At 39.4% G+C, this 21,151-nt stretch overlaps 1 protein-coding gene across 7 annotated transcripts in view; it reads left to right on the forward strand.

Moving 5' to 3' along the window:
- The window catches only part of IL1RAP (interleukin 1 receptor accessory protein), a 162,969-nt gene that overhangs the window by 111,596 nt on the left and 30,222 nt on the right, over nucleotides 1-21,151 (forward strand). For 5 of the 7 annotated variants that reach the window (XR_009451831.1, XM_059687381.1, XM_059687380.1 and 2 more), the window contains one exon: nucleotides 8,409-8,595. The exons of 1 other annotated variant lie outside the window; for it this stretch is intronic. Coding sequence is in view for 4 of the 6 variants with exons in the window: in XM_059687381.1 (XP_059543364.1) it covers nucleotides 8,409-8,595 (187 nt within the window). In the remaining 2 variants the exon portion in view is untranslated. Of the gene's footprint in view, nucleotides 1-8,408; nucleotides 8,596-20,638; nucleotides 20,871-21,151 lie in introns of those variants that run through there. One more of the 7 variants, XM_059687385.1, reaches the window with a different exon arrangement.

Consider the following 21,151-nt stretch of genomic DNA (forward strand, 5'->3'; position numbering starts at 1 on the left):
GGGTCAAATGAGAGTTCCATTTTTAAATTTTGAGGAAACTCCATACTGTCTTTCACAGTGGCTGCACCAGTCTGCATTCCCACCAGTAGTGCACAAGGGTTCCTTTTTCTCCGCATCCTCGCCAGCACTTGTCTTATGTTGATTTGTTGATGATAGCCATTCTGACAGGTGTGACATGGTATCTCATTGTTGTTTTGATTTGCATTTTTCTGATGATTAGTGACTTTGAGCATGTTTTCATATGTCTCTTGGCCTCTGTATGTCTTGTTTTGAAAAGTGTCTATTTAGGTCCTTTGCCCATTTTTTGATTGGATTGTTTATCTTCCTTTTGTTAAGTTGTATGAGTTCCCTGTAAATTTTGGAGATTAGGCCTTTATCAGAGATAACATTGGCAAATATGTTCTCCCATGCAGTGGGCTTTCTTGTTGTTTTGTTGATGGTTTCTTTACTGTGCAGAAGCTTTCTATTTTGATGTAGTCCCATTTGTTTATTTTCTTCTTAGTCTCCATTGCCCTAGGAGCTTGTCTGTAAAGATATTGCTGTGATATACGTCTGCCATTTTGTTGCCTATAAAGTCTTGTAGGATTTTTATGGTTTCCCATCTTCATTAAAGTCCTTTAGCCATTTTGAGTTTGTTTTTGTGTATGGTGTAAGTTGGTGATCTAGTTTCATTTCTGTACATGTATCTAACCAAATTTCCCAGCACCGTTTATTGAAGAGACTGTCTTGACACCATTGTATGCTCTTGCTTCCTTTGTCAAATATTAATTGAGCATAATGGCTTGGGTCGATTTCTGGGTTCTCTGTTCTGTTCCATTGATCTATATGTCCGCTCTTGTGCCAGTACCAGGCAGTTTTGAGAACTATGGCTTGGTAAGATAGCTTAATATCTGGTATTGTGATCCCTCCAATTTTGTTCTTCTTTCGCAGGATTACTGTGACTATTCAGCATCTTTTTTTATTCCAGATATATTTTTGAAGTGTTTGTTCTAGATCTTTGAAGTATGCCATTGGTATTTTAATGGGGATTGCATTGAATCGGTAGACTGTTTTGGGTAGTATGGACATTTTAATGATGTTATTCTACCAATCTATGAACATGGTATGTTCTTCCATTTGTTTATGTCTTCCTCAATCTCTTTTTTCAATGTCCTATAGTTTTCCAAGTACAGGTCTTTTACCTCCTTAGTTAAGTTTATTCCTAAGTATCTTAATTTTTTTGGTGCAATGGTAAATGGGATTGTTTTTTTTTTGTTTCTTTTTCTGTGAGTTTATTATTGGTGTATAGAAATGCCATAGATTTCTGGGTGTTAATTTTGTATCCTGCTACATTGCTAAATTCAGTTATTAGGTCTAGTAGTTTTTTTATGGAGTCTTTGGGGTTTTCTATGTATAGTATCATGTCATCTGTGAATAAGGACAGTTTTACTTTTTTTTTTTTTTTCCAATTTGGATACCTTTTATTTATTCTTCTTGTTCTATCACTATGACTAGAACTTCCAGTACTATATCGAACAGGAGTGGTGAAAGTGGGCATCCCTGTCTTATTCCCGTTCTCAGGGGAAACGAGTTTAGTTTTTCCCATTGAGTATGATGTTGGCTGTAGGTTTGTCATATAAGGCTTTTATTATGTTGAGATATGACCCCTCTATTCCCACTTTACTGAGAGTTTTTATCAAGAAATGGTGTTGGATTTTGTCAAATGCTTTTTTTGCATTGATTGATATGATTATGTGATTTTTATCTCTCAATTTGTTTATGTGATGTGTCACATTTATTGATTTGCTGATATTGTACCATCCTTGCATCCCCAGAATAAATCCCTCTTGGTCATGGTGTATGATCTTTCTAATGTAATGCTGCATCCAATTTGCTGGAATTTTGTTGAGGATTTTAGCATCTATGTTCATCAAGGATATTGGCCTGTAATTCTCTTTTTTTGTGGTATCTTTATCTGGTTTTGGAATTAGGGTAATGCTGGCTTTATAGAAAGAGCTTGGAAGTGTGCCTTTCTCTTAAATTTTTTGGAATAGTCTGAGGAGGATAGGTTTTAGTTCTTCTTTGAATGCTTGGTAGAACTCCCCTGTAAAGCCATTGGACCAGAGCTTTTGATTACTGGAAGATTTTTGATTGCTGCTTCAATTTCTTTGGTCCTTATCAGCCTATTCAGGTTTTATTATCTTCCAGATTGAGTTTTGGGAGCTTGTTTTTTCTAAGAATAAGTCCATTTTGTCTAGATTTTCTATTTTGTAGGAATGGAGTTGTTCATAGTATTTTTTTTTTTTTGTATAACCCTTTGTATTTCTGTGGGATCAGTTGTTACTTCAACTCTTTCATTTCTGATTTTATTTGGGTCCTCTCACTTTGCTTCTTAGTGATCCTGACTAGAGGTTCATCAATCTTGTTTATCCTTTCAAAGAACCAGCTCTTGGTTTTTTTGATCTTTTGTATTGGTTTTTGGGTTTCTTTGTCATTTATTTCCACTCTGATCTTTATCATTCATTGCTTCTGCTTACTCTTGGCTTTTCTTGTTGCTCTCTTTCTAACTCTTTGAGTTGTAGGATTAGATGATTTACTGCCATTTTTTCTTGTTTTTAGAGGTAGGCTTGTAGAGCTATGAACTTCCCTCTCAAGACTGCTTTCACTGTGTCCCATAGGTTTTGGAATGTTGTGTTTTCATTGTCAATTGTTGCCATGATGCTTTTTATTTCTTCTTTGATCTCTTTGGTAACCCAATCATTATTTAATAGCATGCTATTTAGCCTCCAGGTGTTTGATTTTTTTATTGTTTTTATTGTAGTTGATTTCTAATTTTATACCATTGTGATCTGAGAAGATGCTTGATATGATTTCTATCTTCTTGAATTTGAAGAGACTTTGCTTGTTTCTGAATATGTGGTCTATCTTTGAAAATGACCCCTGTGCGCTTGAGAAGAATATTTATTCTGTGGCTTTGGGGTGAAATGTTCTGAAGATGTCCATTAATTCCATCTGATCTAGTGAGTCATTTAGGATTGATGTTTCTTTGCTGATGTTTTGTTTAGAGGTTGTATCCAGTGGTGTTAGTTGGGTGTTAAAGTCCCCTACTGTGACTGTGTTGTTGCCAATCTGTCCCTTGATATCCTCCAAAAGTTTATATATATATATATATATATATATATATATATATATATATATATATATATATATATTTGGGTGTTACTGTATTGGGTGCATATATGTTTACCAGAGTTATATCTTCTTGTTGCATTTCTCCCTTTAGTATTATGAAGTGGCCTTCCTTTTCTCTTGTTATGGCCTTCACTTTGACGTCTAATTTGTCAGGTATAAGTATTGCTACCCCAGCATTTTTTTCTTTTCCATTCACCTGAAAAACCTTTTGCTATCCCTTCACCATCAGTCTGTGTGAGTCCTTTGTTCAGAGGTGGGTCTCCTGTAGACAGTAGAGATGTAAGTCATGTTTTATTATCCACTCAGCTACCCTATGTCTTTTGATTGGGGCAGGTAAACCATTTACATTTAAAGTTATTATTGATAGGCACTTGTTTGTTGCCATTTTTGTTCTTTATGCCTATATTCCTTCTTCCCTTCCTATTTCTTATTTTTATAGCAGTCCCTTTAGCATTTCTTGCATTGCTGGTTTGGTGGTAATAAATTCCATTAGTCCTTTTTCGTCTGTGAAACTCCTGATTTCACCCTCAAATTTGATTGATAGCCTTGCTGGGTACAGTATTCTTGGATTCAGACCCTTCCTTTGCATGACTTTCTGTATTTCATTCCATTCCCTTCTGGCCTGCTGTGTTTCTGTTGAGAATTCAGTTGGTAGTCTGATAGGAGATCCCTTGTAGGTAACTTTATTTCTCTCTCTGGCAGCCTTTAAGATTCTTACTTTGTCATTGGTGTTTGCTAATTTAATTATAATGTGTCTTGGTATCGGTATTTTTGGGTTCATCTTGTTTGAGACTCTGTGAGCTTCTTGGACTTATGTGAGTGTTTTCTTCTTCCCAATCAGGGATGTTTTCTGTCATTATTTCTTCAAATAGGTTTTCTATTCCTTGCTCAGTTTCCTCTCCTTCTGGGACCTATATTATGCTGATGTTGTTTCGTTTCATGTTGTCCCACAGTTCTCGTAGGCTCTCCTCCTGTTTTTTAAGATTTTTTTTCCAGTTGCTGCTCAGCTTGGGTGTTTTTTCCTACCTTGTCTTCTAGTTCATGATGTAGTCCTGCGCTTCTTGTAGTGTACTGTTGATGCTTTATATTGTGTTCTTTATTGCAGTGATGTTATTTTTCATTTCTTCTTGGTTCTTCATTTCTTCTTGGTTCATTTCTTCTTACACATATTATTGAATTTGTCTTCCATCCTTTTCAATGTCCTTATGACCATTGCTCTGAATTCTTTCTCTGACATATTGTTTGCCTCCATTTCATTTACTTCCTTTTCCTGTGATTCCTGCTTTTCTTTCCTATGGGGGCTGTTTCTTTGTTTCCTTATGTTTGCTCCTCTCCGGGTGTCTGATATGTAGCTCTCTCTCCTGCGTTGACGCTCTCTTGGCAATCTTCGACCTTTTTGTCCACAGATTGCCTCACCAGCTGTGTTTAATTTGCCAATTCCAGGTGGATGTTATTCAAGTTAGCTGTTCCTTCTATCCCTTCTGTTAGAAGGCACAGGGCCCACCTGTATTCGGCGCTACTTTGTCTCCCCCTGGACAAACTTTTTAGGCACCTGCAGCCAGGGAAGCTGGAGTCTCGGTGTTAGTGGGTTTGCAGCTGAGGCAGCTGGTCCCTGGGTGTTGTGGTTGTAGGGTCCCGGGAGGTATCCGAGGTCTCCCCAGTTGAAGGTAAGGGTGGGCTTCTGATAACAGACGCTCTCCCCTTCAAAATGATGCAGTCTCTGCAGCAGACCCAGCCATTCTGAGAGAGATTTCAGCAGTAGTAGAGGCTGCCTGGCCAGAGGAGGCCAGTCAGTCTCCAAAAGTCCTGTGGAATATAGATGTCCTTCACTCAAAAATACAGACACTCCATGCATGACCACATGCTCTCCTTTCACTCTCTCACTTACACACTATCTTGTAGCCTGCATCCCATTGGCTGCCATCTTCTGTCTCCTATTCTTTCTTTAATACCTTATTAAGATGACATCCAGATTTGACTTTTGGAGCTATAAAAGTCAGCCCAATCACTGTTCATCACCTTTTTTAAAAAATCAGAAAATCTGCCCTGACCGGTTTGGCTCAGTGGATGGAGCATTGGCCTGGGGACTGAGGGGTCCTGGGTTCGATTCTGGTCAGGGGCATGTGCCTTGGTGCCGGGGTCCAACCCCAGCAGGTCCAGGGGTCCCCAAAGGCATGGACGGAGTCGGCGAAGAAGGAATGACATGGAGGCAGCGTTCAGTTGATCAGCAACCTATCCAGGATCTCTAGCCCGGATCTCCAGAGAGGTTCTGCTTCGGATCTCCAGCGAGGTTCTGTAGCCATGTTCCCTCGCTAGGTTCTCCAGCCAGGTTCTGTCCAGGCTCTCCAGTCAGGTTCAGTGTCCAGGTTCCAGTCAGGTTCTCCTGCCAATCTCTGTAGTCAGGTTCAGTCCAGGATCCCTTGCCATGTTCTCCTGCTAGGCTCTGTCTCTAGGCTCCGAGGCCAGTCCCTCTCCAGGATCCTCCGGCATGCTCTCTCCAGCAAAGTTCTTCTGTCTCTAGGCTCCGTGTAGGTTCTGTCTTCTTGATTCTGTTCTAAGTTCTGAGTGTTTCTGTCTTGTTACAACTGTATTTATACCAGTTGATTCAATCCTATCAATCTCTATTACAAAGGTTAGGGCGTTTCTTATCTCCATTCCAGGGAGAAAAGATTATGTAGTTTAAGCATGATTGTTCGTAGTTAAAGGGATTAATTACCCGCCTGGCACTTAGTTGAGGGGTTTTATTCCCTCCCTAACTTCAGGGGAAAATCCCTACCTGGGGATTCAACCTTTCTCGGAGAGGTGACTTTGGTTAAAACACAGCGCCAAGAAGGTGAGCAAACATATTAACCGTATGCCATATATGCCAGGTCCCTTGAAACAGCAAGGATGGACCGGCTCCCGACACCTTGGTTGCGGGCACATCCCGGTGGGGAGTGTGCAGGAGGCAGCTGATTGATGTTTCTCTTTCATCGATGTTTCTGGCTCTCTGTCCCTCTCCCTTCCTCTCTGTAGAAAAATCAATAAAAATATTAATAAAAATAAAAATCAATTTAAAAAAATCAGAAAATGTATCTAATTAAACTAAAATTTACCTTTTATAACTTCCACCCATAGAATACTTTTATCTGGTAGACATTTTGTTATTTTTTGATAGAGATCATGCCTGCCACTCTCCCTTTCTACCGTATTACCTTTGTTACAAGTTATCTTTAAACAATATCTCCTTTCATGTTGGTGAGGGGAATGAATACCTCCACACCTTCCATTGTATTTAGACTTAATTCATGAGTCATTGAGGATCTAATATGTGTTTGAAACCTTAAATAGAAATTATTAAAAGTGTGGGCCCATTTAGCCCATTTAGTCATCACTTTAAAAAAATCAGTTATTTTTATTATTAATGCTTCACTATTGCTTTCCTGTATGCACACACAAGTTTTATATCTATCTCATTAATTTTTTAAAATATTTTTTTATTGATTTCAGAGAGTAAGGGAGAGAGATAGAAACATCAATGATGAGAGAGAATCATTGATCAGCTGCCTCCTGCACTCCCCCTACTGGGGATAGAGCCTGCAACCTGGGCTCTTGAACTGAATGGAACCTGGGACCCTTCAGTCCACAGGCTGATGCTCTATCCATTGAGCCAAAATGGCTAGGGCTCTGTCTCATTAATTTTAATAAATATTTATTCAGCATCTACTGAAAGTTTAGACACTGTACTAGAGACTATAAGAAAATATTCATGGTCGTACCCTTGTTTGAACTATGATAAACTAAGAGGAACTTAATAGCAAATGAACACAAGGAAATGTCCAACGTGCTCAGAGAATTAGAGATCTAATTTGCAGTGCATAGAGGGTCACATATAATACCTCTTTGTGAAAAGTGAGGTGATGGGATAACAAGAGTCCTAAGCTTTATGTGTTTGTTACTTTTTTCTTCATGCTTGACTTTTTTATAGATTTGTAAAAGAACTTTGAATGGTTGTACCATAATTTCATTGCACTTTTCAAAAAAAGAAGATTTTTCTATTTATACCAATGTTTTCTTTGCTGATATAGCACTGGATGGACATTTTTGATCATGTGCTCTCTCTATAACCATTTTCCATAATTCTACCATGTGAAAATGTTCCAGAAATAACATTACTAGGGCAAAAACTAAGGATTTTTTTAAGAATAGTTTTAGAACCATATTTATTTTCTAAAGGTTGTTTATATGATTATCAGCCATGAGTTAATGGTATACTCACCTTTCCTTTACCAGCACAGAATATTATTAATAACTAGGGCCCCGGTGCACGAAATTCGTGCACTGGGTGTGTATGGGGGGGAGTGTCCCTCAGCCCAGCCTGCCCCCTCTCACATACTGGGAGCCCTCAGGCGTTGACCCCCATCACCCTCCAATCGCAGGATCGGCCCCTTGCCCAGGCCTGACGCCTCTGGCCTAGGCGTCCGGCCCGGGCAGCGGGGACCCGCAGCTGCAGCGGCCCCACGATCGTGGGCTTCGCTTTAGGCCCAGGCAAGGGACCCCTAACTCCCGGGACTGCCAGCTTCGACCGTGCCCAGCTCCCATCGCTGGCTCCACCCCTACTTCCTGCTATCACTGGCCAGGGCGGAAAAGGCACCTGATTCTCCGATCATGGCTGGGGGGCTGGGCAAAGGCAGCCCCAGGGCCGCCTTTGCCCTGCCCCCCAGCTCTTAGCTCCCCCCTGGGTTTCCGATCACTGTCAGTGGCAGGGGGCTGCTTCCTGCTTTCCCTTTCGCCTCCCTGCATTGTGCCTATATATGCAAATTAGCCGCCATCTTGTTGGCAGTTAACTGCCAATCTTATTTGGAAGTTAATTTGCATATAGCCCTGATTAGCCAATGAAAAGGGTAGCTCGTACGCCAATTACCATTTTTCTCTTTTATTAGTGTTGATGTTTTAACGGTAAAATTAAATATACATATAGATACATACATGTATGTACATATAAACACATAACAGGTTTAGAAACATATCTAAAATATAACTATTTTAATATATCAATAGTAATTAACTGTGTCTGTTTTTGTTCTGTGATGTCAATTTATATAGAAATACTTCCATACATATTTAATTCTTACATGAACTTGCCCATATAAAGTCTCAATACATAGCATTAGTTCACTTAGCTTACTTTAATGTATTTACTGCATTAAAAAAAATGCAAATGAGTCTGCCCATTTATTGCCTATTTCTCTTTTCAGGAATACCACATATTGCAGCAAAGTTGCATTTCCTCTGGAAGTTGTCCAAAAAGCTAGCTGCTTCAATTCTCCCATGAAAATCCCAGTGCATAAACTGTATATAGAATATGGTGTTCAGAAGATCACTTGTCCAAATATAGATGGATACTTTCCTTCCAGTGTCAAACCAGCCATCACTTGGTATATGGTAAGCAAACTGGAGGGCACTTTACCCTCTCTAAATGGCAACAATTATTTGTTGAGTTAATGTGGAAACTGAAAATTTTCTAATCAGATTTTCAATATATTCTTTAATGAGTTTATACAATTTTTTAACTGCTTCCTCACTTTATGACATTTTAAAGGAAGTGCTGGAGGACACGTTGCCTCAACCCAGCATTCCTTAAATTATGTTCACTGGACTACTATAACTACCTTGGTCCTATTAACTTCCTCTGAAATACAATTTGAGAAATGTTGCCAACTTCTACTCTGTTCAGCGGGGTTGGGAGCTGCTAATTCATCTGGTGAATTTCAACTCCTAAACTAGTCAGTATTTTGTTACTTATATGTATTTCATGTTTGCCCTCATTTATAGACACAGTCCACCTGTGGTCTCTTTCACATCTCAGGGATTTGGGAAGTGTTTAATAAAAAATTATAGTGTTAGAAGGTGGCATGTGTGACAACAGCTCCATAGTTGTTGTTTTCTAAAAAATACATTTTTATTGATTTCAGAGAGGAAGGGAGAGGGAGAGAGATAGAAACATCAGTGATGAGAGGAAATCATTGATCCACTGCCTCCTGCACACCCCTACTAGGGTTTGAGCCTGCAACATGGGCATGTGCCCTGACTGGGAATTGAACCGTGCACTCCTGGTTCATAGGTTGATGCTCAATCACTGAGCCATGCCAGCTGAGCTAGCTGCCTAATTTTTTAACCTCTTCAAATATCCACATAAGCCAAAGCCAAACTCCTAAACAACATTTAAAACAAAACTCAATATTAAGTTATCCATAAGAATCACTTTCAATAAAACAAGTGAGTCAAGCCACAAGCTTATGTAAAATTAGTGTCTATAGGGAAAAGGAGTAGGTGGAAGTAGTGTGGGACGGGGCAGACTTGAGGGGTCAAAAGCCCATGGATACTCACTGGAAAGCATGATGAGCCACCTTAGGAACATCAGCTGAAATTGGGAAGGGTGGGTCCAAGATGCCTATAGTAGGAAATTCTGAAGGGTTTGGAAATGTTTTGGTGCCTTGGAACTCTGCAAAACAACTACTCACAGTGAGGAGAAATGGATGGAAGTGGAATCATAAGTAGACAACATCAGGATAATGCAGGGGCAAAAGTAAGTGTACAGTTGTGAGTATGGGAAACACAGAGTTTATTCTTGTATTCTTACTTCTTAAATATTGTATTATTTTTCATATAAACAATTGTACACCTACTTTTGCCCATCCTGTAGAGAGGAAGGGAAGAGAAGAATGGGAGCAGCAGAACAGTCAGGAAATCTCAAAACCATACTTGTGAAGAGGAATCTCTCTGAAGTTAGAAAATCCTGCCAGATTGTAAAACTCAGGAAAAACAGACAAACTAGTTTCCCATGAAAATGAACAATAAGGTAAAGTTCCCATTCAAAATTATAAGAAAGAGGAGAATAAGAAGCAGAATAACATTCTGCAAAAAAAAAAAAGCATACCAGAAGGACATATTGTAACCCACTATTTAAAAAATGAGCCAAAAAATTAAAAAATGCTACAAGATGAGAAGAATAACAAATAAATTTGAATTATAAAAGTCCAGAAGTTATAAAACTCAGTAACAGCTTAGAAGAAAGTCATTTTAGAAATGAAGCTAAACTAAGAGGAACATAACACCAAATGAATACACTAGATAATGCCTTCAGATTAACAGAAAGTGGGAGAAAAAATATTAAATCAAACTTAAATGCTGAATAAAAATAAGAAGGATAAAATGTATATACCAAAATCATATAAAGTGGACTAGTAAATAAAGGGGAAAAGTCAAGTATTTATTCTGCCTTTCCCATAAGAAATGTACATTTAGCTATGAAATGGTGCATAGAAGTATGTTTTTATAAAATTATATAATCAGTTTGAAACCACAATGACACTAAATCTAAGCATTAAGCATCAATGACAGCTATCATCACAAGAGAGGTAACAACCAGGCATATTCCTTCTGATTAAAGAACAGTATTAACTATAATTGTGCCAAGTGGATTTTGGATACTGCTGCCATTTTGCTGGAAATATAGAGAACAGAAGAATATATTGATCTGTACCATGAGTTTGTAGTCAGCAAAATCCGGACTGTGGAAAACTATATGCCAAAGGCCTAGGGTTATTCAACAGAAATTCTTCAAGAAAAAACAAAAGCATATTGTGGGAACATATTGATTAAAAAGAAACATATGAGACATTTGAAAATGGATGTGACTACAGTGTCTAAGGATGTACTATAGATGATACAATTAAAAAAGAAAACAAGGAAGTGATTTTACTATAAAAATATATAGGTAGTGGCTACTTCAGCAGGTTGCAAAAGAGCTGGGATTGACATAGGACATTTGGAAAGTAACTGGCAGCATTCTACTCCTGAACCTGAGTGGTGTTTGCTTTATAATAATTCATTAATGCATAAATTTCAAGTTTTTGTGTATTGTATTTTATAATAAAACAGCTAAGAAACAGAGAGGGAGAGAAAGAAGGAAACAAAGAAAATGAGCAAGAGAGATTTAAGATCAATTGCATTGTAAGAATCTTAGATCATGCTTTGTTCAAATAAACTATAAAACAAGTTATGAGAAAATCAGGACAATCTGAACAGAATATTAATGATATCAATGAATTATTATTACTGTTTTAAACTGTGATAACAGCACTATAGTTATGCTTGCAGAAGGAGTCTTGTCATTTAGAGATACATAGAAATACTTACAAATGAAATTATGCAATATCTGTGATTTGCTTTAAAATATCTTAGGCTGCAGTGAGTGGGTATAGATGAAATAAGACATAGTCTAAATTGCTACTTTTGAGACTAGGTTTGGGTCCAGGGGATCATTGTGTATTTTTTCCATGATTGTCATTTTTCATTGTAAAAATAATTTAAAGAGTAGTATTAACACCTAGAGGCCCAGGGCATGAATTCGTGCATAGGTGGGGTCCCTCAGCCTGGCCGGTGATTGGGGCCGATGGGACGGAGCCAGCCAGCTGGGGGAAGGGGCCGAGGGAGGTTGGCTGGCCGACTGAGAGGAGGAACGTTGGAGGTTGGCCAGCCCCACCTCCCCCATTGGGGCCAATGGGGGAGGCCAGCCAGCTGGGGGAGGGACCTCGGGAGGTTGGTCAGCTTAGGGGAGGGACCACGGGAGGTTGGGCAGCGGCCAGGGGAGGTTGGCCAGCTGCAGGAGGTTGGCTGTGGGAGTGCACTGACCACCAGAGGGTAGCTCCTGCATTGAGCGTCTGCCCCCTGGTGGTCAGTGCATGTCATAGCAACCGGTCAACTGGTCATTCGGTCATTCAGGCTTTTATATATAAAGACTTTACATCAATAAGTATATCTTCAATTTTTTTAAATGTGTTCATCTAGTTATCAAGGTCTCTTATCTCTAGTTCTATTCACCATTTTATATTTTGAATACTCAATAGTCTGAAAAACTTAATCTTATTTTCTTACCAAAGGATCTCACAATTTAATTGAGAAGTTTATAAATAAGAATAATTTACATTCTTATTGAAAACCAGAATTACAAGTTCCAAAGAGAATTTATTGTTTGTTTTAAAAACAGGGAGAAATTTACATGCATCGACTTTATGAAATTGACTATTTCTTGAGGGCAAAATTATGCCATACTTATCTCTATATTTTCAATGATTCCCAGATTTCTTTTTTTTTCCCCTAGTTGGAAGGATGTCAGTGATATTAACCAAGGTATGAAATATCAGAGGAGGAGCAGGTTTGGGGAGCAAGTGAAAGATTTAGGTAATGTCATATTGAGTTAGAGGTGTCTGTGAGACATCTGGGTAGCAGTGGCAAGTAGGTAGTGGCACATGTGTGTGAATTTGGAGCTTAGAACAAAAGTCAAAGTTGGAGTCAGAGAATTGGATGTGTCTATATGATAGTTGGAGCCCTTAAAGACTAAGATCAAAATCCAGAGAGAGTGTTCCTGGGGTGAATGAAAACAGAAAGCCTGGAAAGAAGACTGAGAAAAAAGGTCATAGTGGTCAAACCATCTCCATGGCAGATAACCAACAATGTTCAGATGCCTAAGAAGAAACAAGTGACCAGCCATCATTTCTAGTCTATAAAAAGTCACTCTTGATCTGTGGCATACCTCTTTTATTTCTCTATACTTTGGTATTTGACTGAAATCATAAATCCTAAGAGTTCTGCCATCCTGGGTACAAAATCAGAGTTCTTGGTAGTTGGATTCTCCTATCACTGTATAGCAATGATGATGTTGCTTTCTATTTTCTACCTTCTACAGAAACTCCCTTGGTCTTTATAGAGTAGACTCTTTCAATTATTATAAACTGAATTCTCTGCCTTGACTTTGTAAAAACAGTCTCTTTTTCTAATACACATAACCGTGTGAGAGTTAAAAGACACATTAATTTGTTTCAGCAATTTTCTTCCTCTTAGCCAAATGATGAAATCTGATAAATTGAAAGGCAGAAAAGGAAACTAAGAGTTGTTGCATTTTGCTTGTAAAATACATTGTGCTAGGTACTTTATATGTTATGTGTAATACTCATCACCATCCTTCAAGGTAGATGTCATCCTTTCACAGATTATGAAGCCAAGTCTCAGAGAGGCAAACAATAGAGCACAAGATTATTAACTTAATTTTCTTAACATGAGGTAAGTTATCTTGTGCTCTCCATTTTGTAGTTAAGATAGAGCAACTGAGAGATTTGCTTAAGGTCACAGAGCTAGGAGCCAAGATTCAACCTTATATCAAGTCCATACTTTTACACTGTGGTATATCACTTACTCAAAAGCAATCTAGCTGATAGTGGAGACTCTGGGATTTCAGGCTAGTTTTGTTTTGGTTTCAAGGTTATACTCTTCAGAAATGACACTGAGAGGGTGGTCAGTCTTTACTTCTGAAGCTTAGGACACTTGGAAGGGTGGGGTAGTCTTTGAACACAGGTTGGGTTGTAAGCTGAACTGTGGAACACAAGGAAACCCATGGATAGAAGGTCCAGGGAAATCATAGGGGGCTTAGACAAACTCAGATTAGAAGGAACAGAAATTTAAAAAAAATAATTGTTCCAGAACTGCAAGGGAAATGGAGCAGGATTGCATTTTCCCCCTTGGCATGTCTTCTGTCTTTCCTCCTCTCATTTGCATGGCAGGCTCTTCCTCATTCAGGACCCAGAATTCATAGTGTTCTAATTCAACAATCATGTGAGTTAAATTGATGTTCAGTAAATGTTGAATAAGCCAGGTTTTGTAACAAGCCTGGAGAGCACACCGTGGTTTGTCATTTACTGAATTTCAAATAGCCACATGTATAAATTGCAAATTACATGTGTATAAATTGGAGGTTGCCTGTTTATTCACGTAGGAATATTGGAATAGATAGCAGTAAAGACACAGGTGTAATTTTATTATTGTTTGTACTATTGCTATTATTACATTTACTTAGAGACCTGGGCTTTAAATTATAGCAAGCCATCCCAACTTTCAAATTACTGGATTATTTATCTTCCTCTTTGTTGTATTGGGTATTTGATTTTTCCATACCGAGATACTTATAAAAACAAAGAAAACTGTCCCCCCCACCTTTTTCTTTTTTACTGAGGATCAGAGGAACAATTTTATTAGGTGTTTTGAATATTACATTTATACCAGCTGCTGAAAGCCCTAACTGATATTTAGGAGAATGGATATCATTCTGGAGACCAATCTTTGAAAAGCTGGTTGTCCTTACACTTAGTATAATCATTAAAATTGGTATATTGCCTTCACCTATAAATTTCATTGTAAAGTTAATCAGAATTGGTCATATACTGTTCATAAATCTCTCTCAGAAAATGGGAAACTGCTTTTTTCTGACAAAGTGCCACCAGGAAAGCACATTTCTGACTGCCAGGCTTGGCGTTTATTGGCATAGCACATACTAGTATTGTAGACAAGTTAGTCCAAGGTCCACGTAATAGACTTTCTTTTCAAAGTGCTTCTTTCAGTTTGATCCCAACTGTTTGGTTGCTCCTTTATCTCTTTCCTTTCCCTACAGTTTCCCTATCATGATTTTTCATCTCTGGTAGGAAGGAAATATGTACCATATATTCTTTCAAACTATACACATTTAATTCCATATCTATACTAATAAAAAGGTAATATGCTAATTAGACTGGGTCGACTGGACATCTTCCGGTCATCCTGCCTTCCTTCTGTGAAGCAGGGGGTCCTGCAGGGGTGAGGCAGACGGAGTCCTAAGGAAGCATGCTCGACTCCGGAGACCAAGTTCAGTGACGCAGATCTAAGTTTATTGTGTAAGTGCAGCAGTATATATAACATTTTGGACCAATCAGAAGTTTACACAATCCTTAGGACAGCCAATAGTAGGAAAGATCAGGGTACTATGTAGGGGCTCTAGGGGTTTGCTCAGGCGGGCGCTGCCACTTCCCGGTGTGCCGAGGAAGCTTGTATAGGCGGAGTGTGCTCACGTCATTGCATCTGCCACTGCACTGAGATAAATCTCCTGAGCTCTTTCCACACTTCTGGACAAAGCCATAGTGGCAGGGGTTGAGGCAGAGGGGATTAGGGGCGATCAAGCCAGCAGGGGAGGTCAGTTAGGGGCAATCAGGCCAGCAGGGGAGTGCAGTTAGGGGGCAATTAGGCTGGCAGGAGAAGGCAGTTAGGGTATATCAGGCTGTCAGGGGAGGGCAGTTAGAGGTGATCAGACAGATAAGCAGAGGGGATAGGGGTGATCAGGCAGGCAGGTGGGTGAGCAATTAGGAGCCAGCGGTTCCAGATTGAAGAGGATGCAGGCCAGGCTGAGGGACCCCCATCCCCCATTCACAAATTTTGTGTACTGGGCCTCTAGTATATCTATCTATCTATCTATCTATCTATCTATCTATCTATCTATCTATCTATCTATCTATCTTCCTACCTATCTATCTATGATTTGACATATAGTTTCAGGGCTTCTGAGGACCCAAGATCCATCCTCTAAACTTAAACCCAGTTCAAATGTCTGTGAGACCTTGAGGCTTAATTAGGCTGAATGAGTCATCCACTTTCTATTTTGATAGCACTTAACTTATCTCTCATTTTTGTTACTATAATGATTGCACTTCTCTCTTCTGAACTAGATAGTAACCTCTCTTTTTCTTTCCCTTGAATACCAAGCACACAGCATAAAGCTAAGCCAATGAACTTTGTATTTAGGAATTGATTAAATAATTGAATGAATTGGACTGGACTGCAAAATTCCATGGTAATAAGGGCCATTTCTGTGTTTAATGCCTGCTCTATGCCAAGCCCCTAACACAGTGCCTGCCATGTAGAAGAGATTTTTGTAAAAATTAGTTGCTTAAACAATGAAATGCCTTTAGTTTTGTGCATTAAAAGTGATCGGTAAGAGTTCTTAAGAGACTTTGTAAATAAGTATGATTATTTTATGCCAACTTAATCTTTGGTGCAAAAGTTTCAATAGATATTCCTAACTGTTCTAACTTTATATCTCCATTAAACTCTTTATATCCTTACTCTCACTCCTCCCTCCATCCTACAACTCACTCATATATCACATCTTATATTTTGAATAGTCATCTTCTTGTTATCATACTGCATGAGCTGTCAACTCTGTGTCTTCTGTCTTTGCTTCTCTCATTCATATTTTTGATCAGGCAGCACAAATGCACTGAGCATTTACCATGTGTCAAGTATTTTGCCAGCTGCCAGCCATGAAGTACAGTACTCATTCACCCTCACCTCTTGCCCTCACAGGTGTAAATTTTCTAGAGGAAGAGACAAACATGACAAAAGTTTATTGTAATAAAGTTAGTTAAGTATAAAGTACAGCATAGGAAATATAGTTAATAATATAGTGGGGCCTTGACTTATGAGTTTAATTCGTTCCCTGATGGAGCTCGTAACTCAAATTACTTGTATGTCAAATCAAAAAGTGAACGAGTGAGACATGTGATGCTGGGCTGATGTTGTGGCTTCACTGTGACATTCGCTGCGCCAACTAGTGGTAGGGTATCTGAAGCTGGCTCGTAACCCGAATTTTAGCTCGCAACTCAAAGCAAAAAATCGGCCAAGAGATGGTTCATATCTCGAAAAATTTGTTAGTCAGGACACTCGTAAGTCAAGGCTCCACTGTATTGTAATAACTATGCATGGTGCCAGGTGGGTGCTGAAAATACTGGGGTTGGGGGAGCACTTTGTAAAGTATTTGATGGTTTTACCACTAGGCTGTGCACCTGAAACTAACAGAAATAATATTGAATATAAACTGCAATTGAAAAAAATCTACAACATAAAAAATAATATAAAGTTAGTTAAGTTCTGACACAGAAAGCAAAATGCTATTAGAGTTCAGGAAAGTTACAACTTTTTCCTGTGCCTCCATTGCCGCTCCCCCATGTCTCCCCTCCTAGTTAAAATCTGTTAATATTCTACTTATCCTTTAAGATTGAGCTCAAATCTTTCTTCTCTGTGAAGTTTTTATGAATGTTTTCTGTTTGATCTACCCCCATTTGATCTTCCCTGGCCCTGATATGCCTTTCATAGTATTTGTTGCATTTCACCACGAGACTATACATACCTATAGATTAGGAGTTGTGTCCTTTTCATTTTCCGTGCCCTCACACAGTTCTTGAATGGTGTATGGCTGTGGTTGGCAAACTGTGGCTCGAGAACCACATGCGGCTCTTTGGCCCCTTGAGTGTGGCTCTTCCTAAGCCTTAGGAATACCCTAATTAAGTTAATAACAATGTACCTACCTATATAGTTTAAGTTTAAAAAGTTTGGCTCTCAAAAGAAATTTCAATCGTTGTACTGTTGATATTTGGCTCTGTTGACTAATGAGTTTGCCGACCACTGGTATGGGATGGACATACTCGTCCTTAGTTAGTCAAGACATCCCCCTAATCACACCCCACATCTCACCACATGATGTATTTCCTCTCGCTCTTTACCTATTTGTCATGATAGGTTGCCATAACTACCATTATGCCATTGAAATGTTGCTCTCCTGCTTAACTTCTCTTTTGAATTCAGAATGAGGAACTCATGGATCAACTAAATGGATAATTTGTCTTCTAGTCAGACAAGTGTTTGCTTCATAGTGGAAATCCACTTACTGTTAAGTGATTTCTTGCATTTGGAAATGTTTTTTTTTTATTCTTTTGGTATCCAGATCTGTGTTCCAATTTTTTCTGATTCCAAATAAATGATTTTGAAATTATAAGATAATTTTCAGGCTTCATTTTCAGGAATAGTTTATTATGTTTAAAATATTCCATGTGTCTCAGGTCTATGTGCTGAAGGGCCTAGAGATATATCTGCTTATAAGAAACAGAGAGAGCTCATCACACACTACAGGCCAAAGTTAATGGTTCAACAGTGCCCTAAAGCCACCCCCACCACAAAGCTCAGAATGTAAAATATTTCCTTCATTTCCTTTTCTTGCATGCTATATAGGTCTGATAGCTTTGAAATAGACTTTTTAATTTCTTTTGGTTAAAACTAGTTATGGGGGCCAAATATTTGGTGATTAAAGATAACTTGACTATGGGTGGTGGATACACAATTCAATATACAGATCATATATCATGGAAATATACACTTCAAAGCTATATGATCTTATTAATAAAGGTCACCCCAGACGAGATGATGTGGTATGTGTAACTGTATGTCTCAGTATAATTTTTCCAGCCTCAACTAACTGCTGAGCAGAGGTGTTTATTCTTAGTTAAGAAGCTAGTTAAAGCTTTGGCTCAATGGATAGAACATCGGCCTGTGGACTGAAGGGTCCCAGGTTCGATTCTGGCCAAGGGCACATGCTGGGTCGGGGTGCCTGCATCGGCCCCAGTCAGTGCTGGGTCACCACAGCAACCCAGCACTGACTTCCAGTCTGGTTGAGCCTTAAGTGGTAACGGTCATTATGACCCTGGCTCTTTATTATATAGACTAGAGGCCCAGTGCACAAAAATTTGTGCACTCGGCGGGGCGGGGGGAGGGGGGTCCCTCAGCCCAGCCTGTGCCGTCTCACAGTCTGAGACCCCTCCGGGGATGACCACCTGCTGGCTTAGGCCTGCTCCCCAGGGGCCTAAGATGGCAATCAGACATCCCTCTGGCAGCCTGGCAGCCCTTGGGGGATGTCCACTTGCCAGCGGGGAGCAGGCCTAAACTGCAGTTGGACATCCTTAGCACTGCTGAGGAGGCAGGAGAGGCTCCCACCACCCCTGCTGTACTGGCAGCCATCAGCCTGGCTTGTGGCTGAGCAGAGCTCCTCCCATGTGAAAGCGACCTGCCCACTGGAGGGCAGCTCCTGCATTGAGAGCCTGCCCCCTGGTGGTCAGTGTGTGTCATAGTGACCAGTCATTCCCAGTCTTTCTGCTGTTAGGGTCAGTTTTCATATTACCCTTTTACTATATAGGATAGAGGCCTGGTGCACGGGTGGGGGCTGGCTGGTTTGCCCTGAAGGGTGTCCCGGATCAGGGTGGGGGTCCCACTTGGGTGCCTGGCCAGCCTGGATGAGGGGATGATGGCTGTTTGCAGCTGGTCATACCCCCTTCAGGGTGGGGGTCCCCACTGGGGTGCCTGGCCAGTCTGGGTGAGGGGCTGAGGGCCGTTTTCTGGCTGGCGGGTGACTGAAGTTCCCAACCTCTCATTTTTTTCTTTTTTTTTTTTTAATTCTGGGATTTATTTACCTTCTATGGCTGTCACTGGAACTGAGAGCCAGCTTTAGCTCTGAGGCTCGGCTCCAGCTCTGAGACCTCTGCTGCTGAAAGCAGGTATCTGCGTTTGTTTGGGTTCTATAATTGTAACAGTGTTGTGGTCCTGCTCACTCCATCTCTGACTGCTGAAAGCAGGTTTCTGGGGTTTGTTTAGGTTCTATAAGTGCAACATTGTTTCTTAGAGTGCAAGCTCAGAGGCCGGCGGCAGCAGGTGGGGAACCTTGGCTTCCTCCATCACTGGAGCAAGCAAGTCTCCTGTTCACTTCAGCTGCCTGGCTGCCGGCCGCCATCTTGGCTGGCAGTTAATTTGCATATCTCGCTGATTAGCCAATGGGAAGGGTAGCAAAGTTATGGTTAATTACCATGTTTCTCTATTATTAGATAGGATTATATAGGATTATTTTTTATTTTTTTAATATATTTTTTTATTGATTTCAGAGTGGAAGGGAGAGGAATAGAGAGATGGAAACATCAATGAGATAATCATTGATCAGCTGCCTCCAGCCCGACCCCTACTGGGGATCGAGCCTGCAGTGGGACCCCCACCCCCACCCCAGTGCAGAATTTTCATGCACCATCCTCTAGTAATAATAATAATAATAATAAATAAGAAGTTAGTTAAAGATCTTTACTGAGCTATCTAAAAAACTGAGTTTTAGCTCTGCACTGTGTTATCTGGAATATCTCTTTATTTTTCTATCTCATTTTTTTCTACTTGTAAAACTATAACATATTTAGTCTGATTTGTCTACTTAACCAGGATTTAAGAAAAGCTAACAAATCAGAGAAATAGCTTTGAATTGTTTAAATAGAAGGTATCACAAAACTCAAATAGAATTCTAATGATAGTCTAAACTTGATTTAAACCAAATCTGACATAAATTCATTATGAATACAGTCCTTGTGGCCTTATACTTTGTGATAACCTAAGAGTATTGAAACCATTGGCTGATGTGACAAGTGTCTAGAAGCACTTTTATCAAAACAGGATAAATTGTATTTAGAAAATCACTTAACTGAGCATATATCAGCTTCCTTGTGATGAAAACCCACATGAATCATCTTTTTAGTGCTATTCTTAAAAGACATATTTCCTGTTACAAAGAATTACAAAATGTACCACTTTGTGTAACTGTCATATTTCAAAACACATGCTCCAGGAATTGAAGCAAGAAAACCTTAAGTGTATGAGAATTAAAGTTAAGTATGTGAATATAGGAAGTTGATAATACAAGCCAGTAACAGACTCACATAATTTTAAAGATCTAAGGGAACTTAGAGATATTTAATCCTTTTTGTCATATTTGAATTATTTTTTAATGTATATTTTTATTGATTTCAGAGAGGAAGGGAGAGGGAGAGAGGGATAGAAACAACCAATAATGAGAGAGAATCATTGATCAGCTGCATGTCCCACACAGGGGATGGAGCCCGCAATCCCAGCATGTACCCTAATCTGGAATCGAAACATGATCTCCCGGTTCATAGGTCAATGCTCAAGCACTGAACCATGCCGGTTGGGCTGAATTATTGGTAAGACTCATAAAAAATACATTTTGTTTTTAGATCTGGAGTCTGTAGTACTCAATTTCAGCACATAGGAAAAATAGAAGAAAAATACCAAAATTTTTGTACATGACCAATATAGTGCTGCAACAGAGTGATCAAGAATGCCAAAATCAGACATCTAAATTAAGCCTAGTTTTCAAGAAGAGTGACTGGATTCCTGAGTTAATATAAACAGTGAAGAAATGTAGAAAAAATGAAAAATAATTGTGTGTTCTTTTAAATAGTAGAGCAAACAGTTAAGTTAC

Source organism: Myotis daubentonii, chromosome 3 (assembly GCF_963259705.1).
Source record: "Myotis daubentonii chromosome 3, mMyoDau2.1, whole genome shotgun sequence".
NCBI classification, from domain to species: Eukaryota; Metazoa; Chordata; class Mammalia; order Chiroptera; family Vespertilionidae; genus Myotis; species Myotis daubentonii.